The 21,319-nt window shown below is 37.0% G+C and overlaps 1 protein-coding gene across 1 annotated transcript in view; it reads right to left on the reverse strand.

Annotated features, from left to right (window-relative positions):
- Nucleotides 1-21,319, reverse strand: part of LOC150085523 (germ cell nuclear acidic protein-like) — a 114,494-nt gene that overhangs the window by 26,141 nt on the left and 67,034 nt on the right. The window contains exons 3-4 of the mRNA XM_090374588.1: nucleotides 15,952-16,048; nucleotides 2,344-2,451 (exon numbers count right to left, since the gene is read on the reverse strand). Of these exons, the coding sequence (XP_090230714.1) occupies nucleotides 2,344-2,451; nucleotides 15,952-16,048 (205 nt within the window). The remainder of the gene's footprint in view (nucleotides 1-2,343; nucleotides 2,452-15,951; nucleotides 16,049-21,319) is intronic.

The raw sequence follows: 21,319 nt of genomic DNA on the forward strand, positions 1-21,319 counted from the left end.
TAGTGGTCTTCACCTCACCCAGTATTTCCGAACAAAATCAAGGTTAAACAAATTCTCATCCTGGCTATGAAATAAGGGTGAAAATAAAGGCAAAGTGATGCATGGACTCCTTACATGTTTAGCGGTCACATGGTTTTATCTGTATCTATGTTAAATTTATATAAGCACTCTTTTTTTACGTTTGTGTTTTTCACTTAAACTTGTAGGAATTTTTCTTATCAAGAAAAATCAGTAAACTAAAAGGAATTTTTCTTATCAGATGTGAAATACACATAAAGATGCAGATAGCTATCCTTAATTTCTTCTAGTTTGTGAAAACTATAAAAAAATCTCTATTCATTTAATTTATTAAATGCCATTTAAACTTTTAAATACTATTAAAAAAAGAAACTCAAAATGTGCCGTTGTCTCTTTAGACTTCCAGCTACTATAATGGAAAAATGCCTTTCATATACATGATCCACTAATAAACATAAAGAACAGCAAAAATACCCAAGCTATCAACAAAATGCCTATTTTCCAAATATGGAGATATCTGTCACTTCGAGGAGCATTTATAAGAAGCCAGTGATTTGAAAAAGAATGGTAATGACCATTCTTCAATCTATTTCAAATTCTGAGTTGAACTGTTAGTTTCTACACTGGCAGATGGACAATTAATCCCTGGCTTGTAGCGTGTCTTTTTTTGCAATAAAGAGTTCTTCTTTTAATGGCGATCACTGATCAGACAGATGATTTCAAGATAGTTGAGAAGTTGGAAGTTGATGGATTTCTCCATTACTTAGGAAAGAGTGGGGTAAGTGTTAGTGCAATTGGACAATAATCGAATGAGAGGGATTTGTCACCCTTTTTTTGGAACTGGCTAGATATGAGCAAATTTCCAAGCAGAAGAGGGAAAAAATACCAGTGGAATAAGGAAGTGTAAAAGTGCAACTTCACAGGTTTTGAGAACAAGTGGAGAAATGCCATCAGGATCTGGAGCTTTCCTGGCATCAGCATCATTCAAAATTCTTCTGGCATCCTTTTGACGGAACACCACAGGAGGCATTGAGTGAAGTGAACTAGAATTTGTAGGGGGTGGTTTGGTAAGTCATCAATACAAGAGTTAGAAGAAAAGTAGGATGCTAGTATTTTGGCTTTGTCTTTAGGAATAGGCAATAGAAGCAGATTTTAAAAAATGTGGAAGTGTAGATGTACCAAAGTTGCAGCCAGTATCTTTGGAAAGAGACCAGGATGCTGAACCACTGTTTTGACAAGAAACAAGTTTTCTACTCTTAGCCTGTTCAAAATCTAGTTTGAACTGATTATAAATGAAGCTTGAGATTTGGATGCGAGACAGTTTTGATATGATATATTCTTATCTTGAACAGTCTTAGCACATTTATTGGAAAAGAAGGGTTTAGATGAAGGATGAGATTTTAAGGTGAAGTGTGGAATAAAGAATTTCATCCCTACAAGAATAATTTCACTGACACAATCTGAGCAAACATTACCACCAGAAGATTTAAAACAACTTCAGCCCTCCAATAAGCAAAGTGGTGATATTTCACTGGTTGATGAGAATCATCTACAACCTAGTATTGCTTGGAAACACAGTGGGCAGTATTTCTCTATGTAGTGTGGATGTCACACCTTAACTCCTGATTATGTTGGTTCACACCTGGTTGGTCTCATCCAGTATACTAGGTGAGTGTTTCAGAACTTGCAAAAGGGGGCAAGCCCAGTTACTAACAGTCCCCTTGACTCACAAGTGTCACCTAAATATTAGTTCCAGCAATGTTTTAGACTCCCAGGTAGCAAAGTCCTAGCTTATTTTAACTTAGGGAATGGGAATATCTGTTACAAGCCACAAGAACCAAAAAATTTAAACTGAAAGGAAAAATTTAAACTGAATGGAATCAATCACTCACTGGCTTAATTGCATTAAGCCAGTGAGTGATTGATTGTCGGAATAAATTTGCAATTAGTGCTGTGGAATTAAATAGCTTAAAAGGACTAGACAAATTATTAAAATAATAAACAAGTTGGTAAAAAAGTTTTTTTTTTTTTTTTTTTGTCTGTTTTTTCAGTTGTTGCTGTATAGACATGATTCCTTGAATCATTTTACCAATACTAATTCTAATAAACTAATCTTGTTCATACCTGAAAAACAAAAACTACTTATATTCAGAATAGTTCAGTATATAGGGAAGTGTAAGTTTCAGTCTGGAAAGTTAAAAAATTCAAGGAAAGGAAAATTCAAGTTAAAAAGTTGCTGAATAAAAGTCAGTAAATAAGTTACTTGTCACACAAGTCAGAGAATCAATGATTAAGGATTAAGTTTAAGAATTTTAATGTACTTACGTTCCTCCACATCTTTTGCACCTATAAATATATTTTGTGTGAATTTCATAATTATGGCATCTTGATACTCTAGGAAGAAGAGGATATATTTTATTTACTCTTTCAGCCCTACAATGAGAAATGCTTCATTACACCACAGTGAAGGAAAAACTTTTTATTATTTTGTATTTTTTAAAAACATTATGATTTAAAGATTTATGATGTAACCACATAATTTTCATAATATTTAATCATCATTATTACATAACTAGAAAGTTACATAATTATTATAACATCTGTTTTGAAAACCCTTCACAATATTAGTATTAGTAATGGCTGCATGGTGCAAGAAAGCCTATGGCTTATGCTGTACTAGCCAAAGAGGAAAAAAAATAAATAAAAACCCCGAATAAAACAATGATAAATAAAAAAAATAAATAAATAAATAAAATAAATAATAATAATTAATAAAAGAAAAGGAAATTAAACCTATCATCCTATACGCTTCCCTGACCCGAAGGTACTATCCAGATGACCTTTGAATTTCCCCAAACTGTCAGCCTCTACCACCCATGTAGGCAACTTATTCCAGTAATTTATAACTCGCTGACTAAAATAAAACTTCCTGCAGTCCAATCTAAACAATCCCCCCCCCCCGTAACTTGAATTTATGTCCCCTAGTTCTAGCATTATTTATAATCTTGAAAATTTCGTCCTCATTCATTTTACTGATGCCTCTCAGAGCCTTAAACACCTCAATCAAATCATCTCTAAGGTGTCTAGTTTCCAAACTCTGCAACCGACATATTCGAAGTCTTTCTTCATAAGGACGCCCTTTTGCCAATCTCACCAGGCGAGTTACCTGTCTTTGCACCCTTTCAAGAAGCTCGATGTCTTTCTTTAGGTGTGGTCTCCATACTTGAACACAGTATTCCAAGTGTGGTCTAACAAAAGCTTTATATAATGGGATTATCACGTCCCTATCTCTACTTGCAAAAGTTCGATAGATCATCGATAGGACACCATGGCCTTCCTTGCAACCTGTTTACAATGCGAAGAGAATTTCATGTCTGACCATATCGTAACACCCAAGTTCCTTTCCTACAGTACTGGGTTTAGTTGAACTCCACCAAGTGAATAAGTTATTTTGGGATTACTGTTTCCCAGGTGTAATATATTACACTTTGTTATGTGTTATGTTATTTGGTTTTTAGGAGCATTAGCAACTAAGGCCATATTGCTCCGGGAATATGCGGTGGTCATTCTCTGACCTTTCCGCATCCTCCGTATTTGGTGATGACGGGCTCGAACCCCAGTCTAATCAAGAAGCATTTGCTACGTACTGCTGCTCCTTCCAACCTGGCTACGGAGACGCCCTACACTTTGTTGGATTAAAGCATAGTTGCCATTTTTCTGGCCATTCCTGAAGTCTATCTAGGTCTCTCTGAAGAAGCTCAGCTTGACAGTGATCATTAACTACTCTACCAATTTTAACATCATCTGCAAATTTAGACATCACGCCCTCTATCCCTTCATCAATGTCGTTTATGAAAATTAAAAACAACAGTGGTCCTAATACTGATCCTTGGGGAACCCCACTTCTTACATCAACCCAATCTGAGGAATAGCCATTTATCAAAACACTCTGCCTCCTGCCCTGAAGCCATCCTGCTATCCATCTAAGGATTTTCCCAGTGATTCCAACCTGTTCCAGCTATAAAGCAACCGCTCATGTGGGACTGAGTCAAAAGCTTTGCTGAAATCTAAATAAACATTTTTTTTTTTTTTTCCATTTATTTGTAAACACAATTCTTTACATTTTATATACAAGAACTTACAGAGAATATATATATACAATTTTATATACATTAGCATTATCATTCTCATTATACCTATATATATATACTATATTATATATGAACACGTGTGTGTGTGTGTGTGTTTTACCTGTATCAAGGGTGGCTCCTAGGCCTTAGCCCATCTCCACCTTGCACGTCTGTGGTGGTGCAGAAACTCAGCAAGCTTTTTATCGCTTGTGTATGTCCACCTTGCCACCAGGGAGCAGCCAACACCCAGGTAGCCGCTGCCTGCCCCCAGGCACAAGCAGCCAAGCCTGGGTCTACTATTACCTTTAGTGCCATGGGCACAAATCCCACACCCACCGGAGATAGTGCAATACCGGTGGGTGCCAGCAATCCCGTCCCCAGGTTGCCCAAACCTGGAAACCAGCAAAAAAAAAAAACGAAGTAAATATTTACATATGTACAAAAGATAATAAAATTTTGACTCTAAATCCTAGTAATACAATTCAATTTACATATCTGACAAGTCATCCTATTTTTATTTAATGGGATACCAACATTTATATTAACTGCTCAGCTGTCAGATTTATACTCGATTTTGGATTTGAGTTCTTAGTTGAAGTCTTTTCTTAAAGACCGATTCTGCAAAGGTCTGGAAAGTCTCAAAGTTTGTTTTGTTCTCAACTAGTATTTTCACGTTGTCCTCAGCTAGACCTGGAACCTGATTAAGTAGCAATACTTAATCAGGTTAAGATAATTCAGGTTAATCAGGTTAAGTGTCGTCCAGTGTGGCTCATGTGTAGTGAATGTGCCTTGCTTTTTGAGATATTTAATGTGTTCATTGACAACCCCCCTATGTATAAATATGTGTTCTTAGAAGTTAAAGTTGTGGTGAGTTCATAGGTGATTTTTTGGTTGTTGGGACCGTGGGGTTGTGGAATTATTTGCATGAGATTATATTACAAACTGAGTAATTGATTTCATAGTCGTACATTGCATTGCATAGTGCATAGTGATTTTTGGTTGTTGGGACCGTGAGGTTGTGGAATTATTTGCATGAGTTTATATTACAAACTGAGTAATTGATTTCATAGTCGTACATTGCATTGCATAGTGCTTATACTTAAAACTCTGAAATCTCCCATAGAGATACCATTATCCCATAGACTTTGTATGGATGATAATGGCGACTTGAAATATTCCATTTTTGAATTTTGTCATGGAGACGGAAAACATTTACTAGCGCCATCGCAGTATTTTGACTTAATATCATATGTTCATTAGTCTTCACTCATTTTAGCACTGTACTGCTAGTTTTCTTTTCGTCCAGCTGCTGTGCAGAAGCTACCTGCCACCGAATTCACCTACAAAACAAAATAAACTTATTTCGCTTTCAGGGAAGAGGATTTTAATTAATATATCTTGTGCGTGTTTTTTTTTTTTTTTTTTTTCAATCCCATGGATGAAAACATACCTAGCTCTCAGAACTCTGAGTCTGAGACTATGGACTCAGATGCGAGTGCTAAATCTGCACCAGAACTCCTGTCTAAGAGTGCCAGGAAAAAACGTACCACGATTATGTCTGATTCAGACAACGAATTCCCAGTTAAATCAGCTTCTCAGCGCTTTTTAAAGCAAGCTGGAAAAAAGGGCCCAAAACGGACTGACGTAGATGCTGGGGAGCAGATAGCTAAGACAGCAAATGTAAAAACTGTTGGTAAAAAAGGAGAAAAGGAATTGCTAACATCTAGCTTCGCCAAAACTAAGACAGTGATCAAAAAATGTGTTCAGATCTCCAATACTGATGAAAAGAAAAACTCTCTTACTTCGGATTTCAGTGAAGTAAAGGTATGTAAGAATCATGATGCACAGGATACCTCAAACTTAAGTTCTCTGAGTAATCAAGAAATTGTACATGAATACTCTGAAGTAGATAAAAATCCTGAAAAGGAACAAGCTTTGCCCAAGTCTGACTTGACACAAAACACTTCTTTTGTGGAAGGATTTGATTTTTCTGAACCTCTTGACCCAACAAGGGTATATAATACAATTACAAAAATTAAAAGATCTCTAGGGAAATACTTAGCATCCGAATCGAGTAAGGTAACAAAGGTTGCCTCTAATTGTATCCAGGGTTTATGGTCAGATTTTGAGGCTGTAACTACTGCACTAATAATTGAGAATGAGCGTTTAAAAGTCAAGGCAGGGGAATTGCAAATAAGAGCAAACCTTTTTGAAAGCCTTTTTAAAGAAGATCCTAAACTTACGTCTTATGCAGACGTTGTTAGAGAAGACACTGGTACTTGGGCACAATGTCCGGCTGATCGGACTATCCCCTCAGGAGTTATTACTAAAGAACACAAAAGTGTATCTGAATCCAGAACTACAGAATATGATAAACCCAGGAACAAAAGTGCGGTTAGTAGTGATCCTAACAATATAATAATATTAAAGCCTTCACCTGACAGTTCAATATCCAGTGGTCAGGACATAAAAAACAAGGTCACCGACACAATAAGAAAAGAGCACAGAAATATCAAGATTAAAAACATTAGATTGTTAAGAAACAATGGTGTTCTAGTCGAAACGATGAACTATACAGATGCAAAAACCATTTGCAATTCCACAACGCTGACTGGTATTGGTCTGGCTATGGATAAACCCCGTTTGCAACGTCCCACTGTTCTAATATACAATATCCCCAAGGATTATTCCAAAGAGGACATTGTAGAGGATCTCTACATTAAAAACTTGAAAGACTTTGGCTGTAGCTTGGAAGAGGTGAGGCAAGGAACCACTTTCAGGTTCAGTTCTGGTGCAGGGAATCGTGTTACTAACTGGGTCATTGGATTAGCTCCAAAAATATACAAATATATAATGCAAAATGATCGTATTTTTCTGGGGTTCTCCTCACACAAGTTTCGTCATTTTACAGCTGTTTCTAAATGTTTTCGCTGTCTGGGGTATGGACATTCAGCGCAAAACTGTTCGCACAAAACAGTCTCGTGCGGCCATTGTGCCAATGGAGGCCACGTCTTCTCGGAATGCACGCACAAATAGGAGCCACCAAAATGTGTCAACTGTAAGAGGAGAAATCGAGATTTTCAACATTCTGTTCGTGATAGCTGCTGTCCCGAATACATAAGAGCGGTGGAATTGACAGAAAAGAGAACACAATATGAATAACACGGCTAATCCAAATCCTCTTTTGAGTGTAAATTATTCTTACCAGGGCATTAAAATCCTGCAAATTAACGGCCAAAGAGCTAGAGCAACTATGGACGAGATAAGGGTGGCGGCATTTGAGAATAAAATGGATATTATTTGTATTCAGGAACCTTATTGCTCTGCACAAATTGGTGGTAGAGCATTTAAGCTAATGGGCTTCCCAACTTCTGCAAGAATTGTGCACTCGCTTGACAGTTCGCCCAAGACAGCTATCGTCATTCTGAATAACGATTTAGTGGTCACCTCTATTTCTGGTGAGTGTTCTCAGAACGCAGTCTGTGTGCTTGTCTCCTCGAAATTTATAAATTTCTATATCGTTTCTCTCTATTGCCCGCTGTCAGAAGACTTCCAATTGGCTCTGCACAGTATAGATAGATTATGTACAAAGTTTGCCTCGAAAAACTTGATAATTTCTGGTGATGTAAATGCAAAATCCAATATGTGGCATAGCGGGTTTAATGACCCTCGTGGTTCGGCCTTGGAAGATGTTATTCTTGCTCATGGACTTACTGTTCAAAATTTGCCTAATAAACCCTACACTTTTTCGACCGTCAACGGTGAAAGCAACATTGATATTACTCTGACCTCTGTCAAAATTGATTGTTGTATCTCTCATTGGGATGTTGTCCCAGAGTTAATCAACAGTGACCACCGTGCCATAGTTTATGGTCTTCTTCCTGGGCAGCGAGTTGATGACCTTCAACTTACTGATCTTAGGAGATTTTCCATTAAGACTATTAAATGGAACAAATTTAAAGATTTCCTCTCTGCTGTCTTTACAACCGAAATGATCGAATCCCTTAATATATTAATGACTGAGGAGATTGTTGATTTTGTTCAAACCCAGCTGTATCTGGCCACGGATTACGCAGCAAAGAAAAAACACAACAAGACAACTCCTGTCCCTTGGTGGAACTCAGATCTTGCAAATTTAAGATCGCAAGTTCAGAACGCAAAGAAGGAATATCAAAATCACAGACATCTGTCTCGACAGGATGTTCAAGCATACAAGGATTCTTATAGAGATCTTCGAAGGAGATACCACAAAGAAATAGCTAATGCTAAAATAGATTGTTGGCAAGGATTTGTCAAACAGGTTGGAAATTCAGAACCGTGGGGATTAGTTTACAAAATCTCCAGAAACAAATTAATCTGTGGAGAAGTGTACAATACAGTAAGAATAAACGGAGCAGAATCTGAGGACTGGAGCTCCACGGTACATGCTATAGTGTCAAGTCTGTTCCCTAAAGATATTCCAGAGTTGGATACATTGGAGCAAGGCAAGATACGTCTTGAAAACAGTATGTACACGGGTTCAACTGATTGAGTGTTTCAATCTGTTGGAGTTGGGTTCTGCCATAGCTGGACTAAACAGCAAAAAATGCCCCGGAATTGACCTTGTGGAGAATCTTGTTATCGTCAAGTTTTTCAACTTTTACCCACAAGTACTGCTAAATCTCTTGAACAAATGCCTCCTGGAAGGATACTTTCCAAATCAGTGGAAATTGGCATTGCTCAAGATTCTTCACAAGACAGGGAAAAATATATCCGATCCCCGTGCTTACAGACCAATTTCCTTACTTGCTAATCTGGGAAAGTTATATGAACGTCTTCTGGCTCCCAGAATACTAAAGAAATTTGAGGAAAACCAACTATGCTCAAACTGTCAGTTTGGCTTCAAAAAAGGGAGGTCCACCGACGATGCTATTCTTACGGTGATGAACTTTATCCAGAATTCATCTTCTAAATATGTTTTGGCAATTTTTGTGAACTTTGAGGGTGCTTTCGACTCCCTCTGGTGGGAGAGTGCCCTCAGGTCTTTAAGGCTGGCTAAATGTGATAATTATGTGTACAGGGTACTGAGATCATACTTTAATGAGAGATACATCATGGTCAAGGCAAAGCATCTGTCTTACAAGGCCCAGGTTTCGAGAGGATGCCCCCAGGGGTTAGTGTTGGGGCCTCTCCTCTGGAATGCCGTACTAGATCAGTGGCTCACGAAATCACACGAGGATTCTCTAAAGGTGGCCTACGCCGATGATCTCGTGATTGCCATAGAAGGAAGGTCACGTAAGGTATTAGAGGACAAAATTCAACCCATCTTAGATGATTTGGTGGCATGGGCTGACATCAGCAAGCTCAAGATATCTCCGAGTAAAACGAGATATCTTGATTTCGAGTTAAGATAATTCCCAGCTCGTGAGTGACACTTTCAAAATAGCAAACCAGATTTGTTAAACATGATTTTCCCTTTACAAAACCATGCTGAGTATCCTTGAGAATTTCAATTCTATCCAAATGATCCTGAATTCCACCTTTGATCATTGCCTCCATGATTTTCCCTACCACTGAAGTCAGACTGACAGGTCGATAATTTCCCACTTCACTCTGAGAGCCACCCTTATGTATGGGAGATACATTGGCACTTTTCCAATCCAAGGGAATCTCCCCAGAGTCTAGTGATGCTCGCATAATTAGCCTCAATGGTTCAATGCACTCACTTGCCGCCTCCCTTAAGATTATAGGGTATATTCCATCAAATCCAGGAGCCTTACTGGCCTGTAGACTCGAAAGTTTTTTCATTAAATAATCTTGCGAAATTTCAATATCATTAATTACATATTTTTCAACTTTGCTCCCACAATTTCCCATTGCCACAAAAGGTTTTTCATTTGTAAATATCGATGCAAAATAACTTTTGAGTTCATCTGCAATGGCAGCTGGTGTATTTAATACTATCCCCTTTCCCTTATGTAAAGGTCCGATCTGGTTTGTCCTGCTCTTCTTGGCATTTATATATGTGAAGAATTCCTTATCCCTCCCCCCCCCCGCTCTGTTTGCTAGTGCTTTCTCATAAACTGCCTTTGCCTGTCGAACCTTTTCTGTGGCTCTATTACAGATCATCTTGTAGCTGTTATAGGCTTCAGTACTTTTTATTGCTCTGTAACCTTTCCATGCCACCTTTTTCTGCTCAAGTAATGTGGCAACTTCACTATTCATCCAACTTGGAATCCTCTTCGTGGAGTACTTTTTAATGCTAAATATGCATTCAAGGCCTCTGTGATTAATGTTTTAAAGGTATACCATAATTCAATTGTATTCGCTCTCTGTGCAATACCTATCCAGTTAATAGAGGCCATGTAGTACCTTAAGGCATCGTAATTTCCTTTTCTGAAATTATAACCCATTCCTTTGCCTTTTACTGCTACTACCTCTCTCTTCACCTTAGAACTCCGTGATCACTTCCTGCTACTGGTTCCTCTACTGTCAGCCCTGTTATGTCATCTGATTCATGGGTGATGATGAGGTCTAGGATATTCTTTTCTCTAGTACTTTCCCTGACATGTTGATACAAATAACAGTCATCTAGTTGATTTTAAAATTTTGTTCCCCATGTCGAGTTTCCTTTCCATTTACTCCAATCAATTAGAGGCAGATTGAAATCACCCATAATAAGACATTGACGCTTACTTGCCTATTCCATTTGCATGTAGAGGCTTTCGTCATAATCTTCACAATCACCTGATCTGTAGGTTACTCCTACTCGCATTATACCTTTGTTTCCAACTATCTCACACCATACGGATTCTATACTAGCATGTGAAACGTCTGAATCCAGGAAAGCTATTGTCGCTCAGGCTGCTTCTGATAAGAAGCATTACCCCACCACCCTTCTATCTACCATATCCTTCCTAAATACATTATACAAGCCGTACTGAAACTCATCATCCCCAATTTCCGGGTGGCACCACGTCTCCGTAAGCCCTATTATGTCCGCATTACTTGTTTAACCAGCAGTTCGAATTTGCTCATTTTATTGACGACACTTCTAACATTACTATATAAACAGTTAAGACTTACTGTTCTTGTATATTTAACTACCCTAACACAACCCTTGAAGTTTTTTAGGCTCTCTTCCCTGGCATTAGCTACCCGCTCACTTGAAACGTTTCTGCCCCAGAACATCTAGATAATATGTCCAGTTGGGGTAACAGATAAGAACTCTTGAAGTATGTGCAACAGTTACTTTGACCAATATTATCAGATAAACGTGTGTCAGTATTACCCACATCCCCCCCTAACTAGCAGTTTCCCTGAACCTTTAAGGTATCCTCAATAATACTGGCAAAAAACCTTTGCACCACCTTTGTTTTAAGTGTATCCCGTCTCTACAAAACAAATTCCTTCTACCTACAAGTGTGGGCCATGCTGATAGAAATTTCCCCCCTAAAGCCTTGCAGAGTCCTTCAAGTCTTGAGTTAATCCCCAAGGCTTTTAACATATAATCCCTCCTATCGTGTCTGGGCAGAATTGCAGACACATAGACATTGTGACCTAGCTTGCGGCATTTCCTCAGCATGGTCCTGTATTTTTCCAACAAATCGTCAGATCGTGTACGTTTAATGTCATTTGTCCCCACATGAATAATAATATTCTCTTTACCCCCCTAAAATCTGACAATCTGTTGGTGACATCATTAATAGTTGCTCCCAGCAGACATACCCTGGTTCTACTCCACCTATCTTTATTACAAAAAATATTCCCCATTTCCCTGAAAATGGAGTTTCCTAATAAAACAATGTTCTTTTTAACCAGAATAGTTTGCACTTGGTTTTTCTGTTTTTAGATGTTATAATAATGATGCCTAAATTATGCAATTGCACTAAACAATGGAATTTATCATTTCACCAATGGATGGGTGAAATGGGAAGGGTGATTTTTTTTTGGCTGATGCTATATAAGCTTGCTTTCTTGCATCATATGCTCTATTAATGCTAATTTGTATAGATAAAATCCTTAAACACTATAATACAGTTTTTGATCCTTTGTCTTTTTAGCATCTGACAGTGCTGCAGTGATTTACTAGCTGAGCAGCTAATTGCTTGCTTGAGATTAGTGGCATTTGTTCTGTCTTCCCTCCTAACATATTGAGAAATTTTGGAAGGAACAGGGAGTGTTTATATAAAATTACATATTTAGTGAAACATGCTGGCAAATGAGATTCCAACATGAAAATTATGTTTGTTTACAGATTTGTGTGAAAGAATATGGTGTTTATGTCATAAAACAACCATACCACCATCTGTACTGAAAATTCAGTACAGTGTTAACAAGGGTACCCGACTAAAGTTTTTTTTTTTTTTTTTAATACTGAAGTTCTTCTCTTGTACAGAACTTATTTAAATTGTAGCAAACTTTGGTCAACACACTTTTGCCACATGCTCCAATGCTTTGATTCCAGCTGTGAAGAAAGTTTTTTCTTGAGCCTCCAGGAATGCATCCACTGCAATGATGTTACTGTTGGTGGGAAAATGGATGCCAGTCAGGTACTTTTTCAAATTAGAAAACAGGTGAAGATCCAATGGTGCTGGATCTGGTGAATATGAGGTATGGCCCATGATTCCAAAGCTGTACTCATGCAGTGCAACCATGCCAATGATGGACTTGTGAGCAGACGTGTTGTTCAGGTAGAACAAGACTCCTCTGCTGAGTTTTCCTCAGCACTTGCATTTGATACTATAATGCATCCTTGATACTATAATACTACCTTGATACTGTAATGCATCCTTGCTACTGCAAGTAAAGGATGCATTATGTGAGTAACAGCTTTTTACACTGACATGACATTTCATTTAGTAAGTAAAAAGTGAGCTCATGAATTTGTGCTTATAATATATTCAACAAAATACTTTTTACCAAAAATTGTCTTCTAAAATGTGGGTTTGTCTTATCATCTGAAAAAATATGGTAATTAAACAGAGAATTAAGAAAAAGGCACCACAAAAAAAGCTAACTGCATAAAAAAGCAAACTACAACAAATGAGAAAAGCATGTGGACAAGCAGGAGACTTTTTCTCATAGTGGCAAGAGCTATCAGATTGGCTGAAGTAGACCCCTGTAAAGTTTACATAAGTGATGGAAGAATTTTTTTATTTTCTGGTACATATCTGACATTTGATATATTTGGAGACACCACACAGCAATAGTATGCTCCATGATAGGTGAACAGAGCTACCTAGTGTGGTTTTGGATCAATCAATAAATTCAATAGAATATATTTTAAAATATAACAGAGATATGTAGCCTATTTGGAAAATACACATATTAAACCACCAAAATCTGAAAAAAGTTGGGATGTGTGGAAATAGCTGTCTGGCAGGTGGCATCATATTAGAAGTAATAATACAGTTCTTTGGGGAAATGCTACTGTTAACACTCCAAAGCGATTTGTAGCAATAGATTCATAATTTGACAGATCAAATTCCTTGTAAAAGACAGTTGTTTCTATTGCAGATTTTATTTTGAAATTGTCTATCATTGTCTAAGACACAGAGTTTATCAATATTATCTTTACCTTTTCATAGGGTATTTTTTAACTAGAGGGAATGATCACAAGAATCTGCATGGTGGAAACAATGTTATTATCCAAAGCATAAGTTTAGGTTAGCCACTTAACTATTTCTAGACGTCCCTCTTCCACTACACTCACAATAACATTAATACATACAGTCGAAGCTCTATGAAACGACCCACCAGGGGGAATGAGAAAACAGTTGTTATATCGATTGTTCATAAAATGGCATTAGGTTAATGAGAAATTGGCTGGGACTAACCACACAGGATGTTATAACGTGTGGTACGTTAAAAAGAGAGCTTCAACAGTAATATATATGAATGTGCTACATGTACTATATGTAGCACATGGCATAAATAACAGTACTCTGCATTTTGAAAAAAAATTCACTGATGTTTTTTTCAGAAAAGGGTGTTCCTGAATCATTTTCTATTGCTAATTTCAAATATGACTTTGTTTGTTTCCAATGTGTCAGGTTTCTTAAAAAATCACAAACGAAAATTTGATTTTTCACAAATTTTTATTAATTTTGGCAGAATTTGTGCACTGAAATTATAACAATATGCTACTTTTACCAGACTTATGTTTAAATACATGTTGAAAACCCTATTAAAAAGGGCAGTGTAGTACAAAGTCCACTAAACACTTACCCCTCATTTTAAAAACTGATCTATGATGAGCCAAATTTTCATTTCTTTTGATTTTCTTGCAGATCCTTTTACTTTACAGTCCCTCCTCAGCACAGAGCAATAGTCAACCATCATGTTGACATTCCACCTCCCCTTGGTACCTCATCTCCATGTCTGTAATGTCCTGGTGAATCCTCTCACTCTGTTTTTCACTAACACTTCCTAGATTTTCTGGGAAGTAGTCAATGAAGTGGAAAAATGAGAAATTGGCCCAGCCCAGCTTCTTGCAGTTTGCCAACATATTTTCAACTATATTTTTTTAGTCTGGATCCTTGTTGTTCCCTAAGAAGTTCTCAACAAACCTGAAGCTAATCCAAGACCGTTTTTCTCTTTTATTCATAGTTCCTTCAAAATCTCAGTTCCATCTCAGTTTGCAAATTTGAGGCCCAACAAAAATATCTTATTTTAGCTTCACTTGGGTGATAAATAGGAATTTTGTACAAGTTGAAGCAGGACCTTCTTGATATAAAGCTTGATGTAAAGAATTAGTTCAATCTGTGAAAATAGTTGAGGACTGGACTCAATGTCTCCGGGCATGTACACTTCAGTTTTACTTTGAGCACTCTCTGCTGCTACATTCTCCAATATAAGTGGAGGGCATGGAATCAGCATATATTATCCATGTGGGACTGGTCTAACGGCAGATGGAATATTAAGATACACAATGCCCTCCTTACTTTTTGCATTGTATCTCTCTACATTAACTAAGCAAAAGTAACAATCATGACACTGGTTTGTAAGCACCCACCAAACCATGGGAATTGCAAATGACATAGCCTTCTTTTTACCATTTATCCAAATCTCAATGCTTCAACACAGGTTCGTCAAACTTTATGTGGAGCCCGCTGTTTATCTTGGAGTTTCACTCCAAAATAAGCACAATACACATTTTTATAAATTCAAGATATTCTTTATAATATCTTGTCTTTGCTTGAGGCCTACATAACTTCCACAAATATAACAAAATAAGTTCAGATTGTTCAAACACTTGCATGAAGACATTTTACTCACTTTTCAGCACAAGTTTGATATGATAACCTCAAAAATGATATGATAACTCCACTCACACTGATAAACACTGCTGCATGGAGCTCTCAAAGTAAAGAAACAAATGAGTGAAGGCAGTGTTGCCAACATGTGAAGATTTAGTTTAAAAATTCCCTGCATTTATTCCAATCTTAATGCGTTCAATAATACAGCTCATGACATCAACTTAAGTAATTTATGAAAAAATGATGTGATAAAAGGAAACGAATACCATTTCTGAAATCAATGTAAAAACTGAGTTAAAAACAGCTATTAGTTTACAAACATCAAAAACCATGCAGAGTGGTGTAATTTAATCTTTTTAGTTTATGAGATGAGTCAACCATTCTAAATACGTTTTATTCTAAATAAAATGATGTATTAAATTCTAAATATCTTTTAGAATTCACATAACCACTAAAAAAAAAAAAAAAAAAATTCACATTATCTCTGCTATAATTTCAATATGGCATTAAAAGTTTGTACAATGAATTATTCAGATACAAAAACTAATATACAACAGATTTACCAAAATTTCCATAAGGGACCATGTCCATCTCGATAACCATGAATAAGCCAACTAGCAGCATGACACATTTCATGAATTAATGTATCCCTCAATCGCTCTGAAATATATGAAAATTTTAATGGCATCAGAATATTATTAATACAACTGTTAATCTAAATAATATAATTCAAAAATATAGCTGAGATAAAACTTCTAAGAACAACATAACAAACTGACTTATGTCATTACTACAAATATTTTATATGCTATATATAGTAACAAGTTTTCATGATATCTATTAAAATAATAAATTGTGCATCTAGCCAAAACCTACTAGGAGATTATAATGTTCAGAAATGAAGATTTTAATAATTCTTGAATTACTGGTATCCCTCAAATTAGTTACACACATTTAAGATGAATTTTTTTTGTATATATCTAAAAAATTATATTATCAGGAGCATTTCTCAAAATACACAATGCACTTTGAGTTAGTACAATTCTCATATGAATCCACCAGAATTTAAGGAATTTTTTGAATTGTGAAAACTACATATATTCAGATAAAAAGAATTGGAACTGCACAAAAATTTTTTGAACTATGCAACTATATAGAATTTGTGCTAAAAAATCCCTGCCTATCATAAGGCAGCTTCATATGATTATCACATGATCAATGGCTCTGCTAAAGAAATATCCACACAACAACCCATATCTGCCTATGATCAAGCAGCAGTTGAATTTCCCCAACACAAAAGTGTATACAATGTAATTTTTGGAGATTTTTTTTTTTTTTTTTAATCAGAGTGGCCGTAACTTGTAGATAGAAGGAACATATTTTCTAAATAATACTGGAAATAGGGTACATAAATTCAAATTATAGGGAAGGTGGCATAGACTGGACTGGACTGTAGGAAGTTTTAGCAAACAAGCTGAAGACCACTAGAATAAGTTACCTCCAATGCGCTGGCTTTTGATTTCTCCCAAACTGTCAAGGATTCAAAAATTAGCTGCATGATGAGAAGAATGTGCAAAAAGGGTTTTAGTGGTTTTATTTTTTTATTACTTTTCATTTTATTCTGCTGCAGTAGAAAATACTAGATCTTCCTTGCACCATATGGCAAATACTAATTTTATCTTTTCATTCATTCTGAATTTGTATTGGATCCTTTTTATTTCCTATCTTTCTAAGAGTTTTAAGTACTTAGTTCTAAAGGTTTTTTTTTTTTAATAAAGTGTTAGAACCTACAGTACTTAGTACTGAGAATGAGTTGAAGGTTGACAGGGCAGAATACACTTGTTGGGATTAAACTTGAATTTCTGTAGATTGGGAAATAAATGTGAAGAAAGGTTGTTTCAGAAAACAAAAGTAGAAGGAATAAACGAGGAGGAAAAAATGCTGGTTCTGTGAATTTGGAGTTAAATGGTGAATGGATTCCGAGTGGTTGTACCACATATTCACACTGGTTTCAAAGAGAATGAGGGAATTTCAGATGCCAATTCAAAAGGCGGTGTTCATGGAAATATCTACAGAAAAGGCATGCAGCAGAAACTGAACATCTATAATTGTTTGTTTGGGTTTTATTGGCGCACTCACATCAGCAACTAGGGCTATAATGCACCAAAACCACTCCCCATACAATATAACAGTAGAAATTTCAGTGACCTAATTACTTAGGTCACTATATCAGTATATATAAAAATATGTAAAAAGGTTTTCTTCTAGTTCCCTGCTCTCAAGCAGGTTTCTTATTACATATTTATATTAGTAAAAAGGTATACTAATATAAATATGTAAAAAGGTATAAAATTATATTTAAATACAAGAGAAAAGGTTTACTGATTTAAAAATTTAAAGACAGCCGACACATTGTCATTGTCAGATAAAATCTGACCGAGTTTATAAGGATCAGTCAGATGAGTAAAAACATTAAAATTTATAAAACGTTCCTGTCTATATTATGGGCACTTGCATAAAATATGAAGAATGTTTAAAAGGTGTCACAATCCTCACACATAGAAGAGTCATCTGCCCTCAGCAGGAATGCATATGTAAGATAACTATGTCCTATGCGGAGGCAAGCTGGAACAACTTGCTCTCTATGATTCCTGCTCAGACTAGACTGCCAGTGTTGGTTAACAGACTTTATCTGATATAGCTTGTTTGTAACCTGCCCACCAAGATGCCATGCCACTGGGAGAGTAATTTAGAGTGTATTACCTGCCTGTAGTCTGTATAAGGAACTAACAGGCTACTGTTGTTATGTTGTTGCAGTGATATGGCAGTGGTGTCAGCAATTCATTACCATTGATCCTAATGTGGCTTGGGATTCAGCAGAAATGGTTGTCAAAGAGAACATTCAGAAAGAGAATGTAACGTCTGCTGGACCAGGGTCAGGTGAGGATGAGGATTATATCTCATCCCTGATACAGACTGTAGTATACTTAATAAAGTCAGTATACACCATACACTTCGGTACTTCATCATCATCAGCCATTTTCAATCCACTGTAGGATCAAGCCCTCTCCAGCAACTTTCCAGTTCCTTCTGTTTTGTGCAATGGCCATCCATTTATTACCCACAAACTCATGAATTTCATCTATCCATCTCTGCTATTGTCTTCCAGGTTTTCTTATAGCTCTTCTTGAGTACCATTCTGTTATTTTATTAGTCCATCTGTCATGTCTTCGAGCTATGTGTCCTGCCTAAGACCATTTTAGTTCTTTAGTTTTGATAAGAATGTCCTATATTTGAGTTTGCAGCCTAATCCACGTGTTTCTCTTCTTATCTAACAGTCTGATTCCCAATATAATTCATTCCATTCTCGCTGTGTAGTTCTCAGCTTCTCTTCCATTCTTTTGGTGAGTGCCAAAGTTTCACTTTCATAAGTCATGGTGGGGAGTACACATTGGTTCATTATTTTACGTTTCAGACAAACTGGGATATTGCTCCTCAGTATGTGACTATATTTCCTGAATGCTATCCATACAAAATTTATTCTTCTTTTGACTTCCAGCCATTTATCATTATTAGCTAATAACTTGTCCCAAATAGGTATATGACTCCACCTTTTCAATTACTGCTCCATCAATCATTATGTCCCTTTCTGTGGCATAGTTGTTCGTCATTACTTTTGTTTTAGCTATATTCATCTTTAGTCCAAAATCCTTACTAAATGTGCATAACTGATTCAGATTTTCTTCCAATTCTTTGGGACCGTGGCTTACGACCACAATGTCATCTGCAAATCTTAAATGGTTTAGGTACTCTTCATTCACACTGACTCCTTTCTGCAATCAGTCTAATCTTCTGAAAGCTTCCTCAAACAACTTTGGAGATATGTCTCCTTGTCGACCTCCTTTCTCAATTTTAAATTTGCCACTGTCTTTGTCTAGTCTAATAAAGGAGGTAATGTGCTCATATATTTTCTTCAAAGTCAATATATGGGGTATCCATGCCTTGTCTTTCCAGTGCCCGAAACATTGCCTTATGCTGTATGGAGTCAAATGCCTTTTCATAATCCACAAATGCCAGGCATAATGGTGTTTTATATTCATTTGCTTTCTCCATTAGCTGTGATATTACGTGAAGGTGATCCATAGTTGAGAATCCTGTCCTAAAGCCAGCTTGCTCTTTCAGTTGATTCTCATCAAGTATTCGTTCTAATCTGTTAGTAATGACCCTTGTGAACAACTTGTAGATGTGGGATAACAAGCTAATTGGTCTATAATTTCCAATTTCTGATTTATCTCCTTTCTTATGCAGCAAAACTATGATTGCATTATTCCACTCCTTAGGAATCACAACTTTTCTAATGCATTTTGTGAAGAGTCTTGCCAGTTTTTGTGTCATGTCTCTTCCTCCCAATTTTAACAACTCTACAGTAACGCCATATTCCCCCCAGGGCTTTCTCATTCTTCATTTTCTTCAACGCATGTTCTATCTCATTAGGAAGAAAACTGGGTATTTCATATGTGTTACTAATTTAGCATCAGAATTAGCATTAGTAGAGGCATATGATGCAAGAAAGCAAGCTTATTCAGCATCAGCCAAAAAAAAAAAAAAAACCCCACTCCCATTTCACCCCTCCGTTCGTTCAAAATACCTGTCCAGTTGAGCCTTAAATTTGTTTAGGCTATCAACTTCAACAACAAGTGATGAAAGTCGGTTCCACCAACCAACCACCCGCTGGCCAAAGGCAAATTTCCACACATCTATCCGACATCCGTCCTTCCTCAATTTGAATTTATGCCCTCTGAGGTGATTATTCTGAGCAAGATGAAGAATCCCATTGGCATTGAGCATGCTCAAACCATTCAAAGCCTTATACACCTCTATCAGATCACCTCGCCGGTGCCTAGTCTCCAGACTCTGTAATTTGCAAAACTTAAGCCTTTCTTCGTAAGAGCAACCCTTTGTTCCATTCACTAATCTTGTTGCCCTTCTCTGTACCCGTTCCAGCAGCTCTACATCCTTCTTGAAATGAGGCCTCCAGACCTGTATACAGTACTCAAGATGTGGCCTAACCATTGCCTTATACAAGGGAATAATCACCTCCTTATCCCTGCTAGAAAAATTCCTGTATATCATTGACAAGACACCATGAGCTACTCTTGCAGCTCGTCTGCACTGCTCAGAGAACTTCATATCTGCCTGCACAATTACCCCCAGGTCCTTTTCATTCTCCACCACTGTCAGTGTAGTACCGCAGAGTTGATACGTTGCTCTGGGGCTACTGTTTCCCATATGTAGTACTTTACATTTGTCAATGTTAAACTTCATTTGCCACCTCTCAGCCCATCTGTTCAACCTTTCCAGATCCTGTTGCAGCAGCATAGCGTCAGTAGTGTCCTTAACAACCCTGCCAACCTTTGTATCATCTGCAAATTTGGACATTAAACTTGATATCCCATCATCAATATCATTCATAAACACCGAAAACAACAACGGACCCAACACTGAACCCTGAGGAACTCCACTAATAACATTAGTCCACGTTGAGCAGTGTCCATTGATTACCACTCTCTGTCTTCTGCCACTCAACCATCCCCTTATCCATAGCAGCAATTTGCCTCCAATGCCACACTGCTCCAATTTGTGCAGCAGTCTTCCATGTGCAACAGTATCAAAAGCCTTTCTAAGATCCAAATATATAATATCAAAGTTATTCCCTGCATCCAGTTCTTTTGTGACTACATCATAGTATCCAATCAAATTGGTCAGGCAAGACCTGCCCTTAACAAAACCATGCTGCGTCTGAGCTATAACTGAATTCTTGTCTAGATGATCCTGCAGTGCTTCTTTAACCAGTGCCTCCATTAACTTACCTGGAACAGAAGTTAAACTAACAGGTCTATAATTACTTGTGTCAGCCTTTGATCCTCCTTT

The sequence above is a fragment of the Mastigoproctus giganteus genome, chromosome 5, assembly GCF_048544385.1.
Source record: "Mastigoproctus giganteus isolate SK-2022 chromosome 5, ASM4854438v1, whole genome shotgun sequence".
NCBI classification, from domain to species: domain Eukaryota; kingdom Metazoa; phylum Arthropoda; class Arachnida; order Uropygi; family Thelyphonidae; genus Mastigoproctus; species Mastigoproctus giganteus.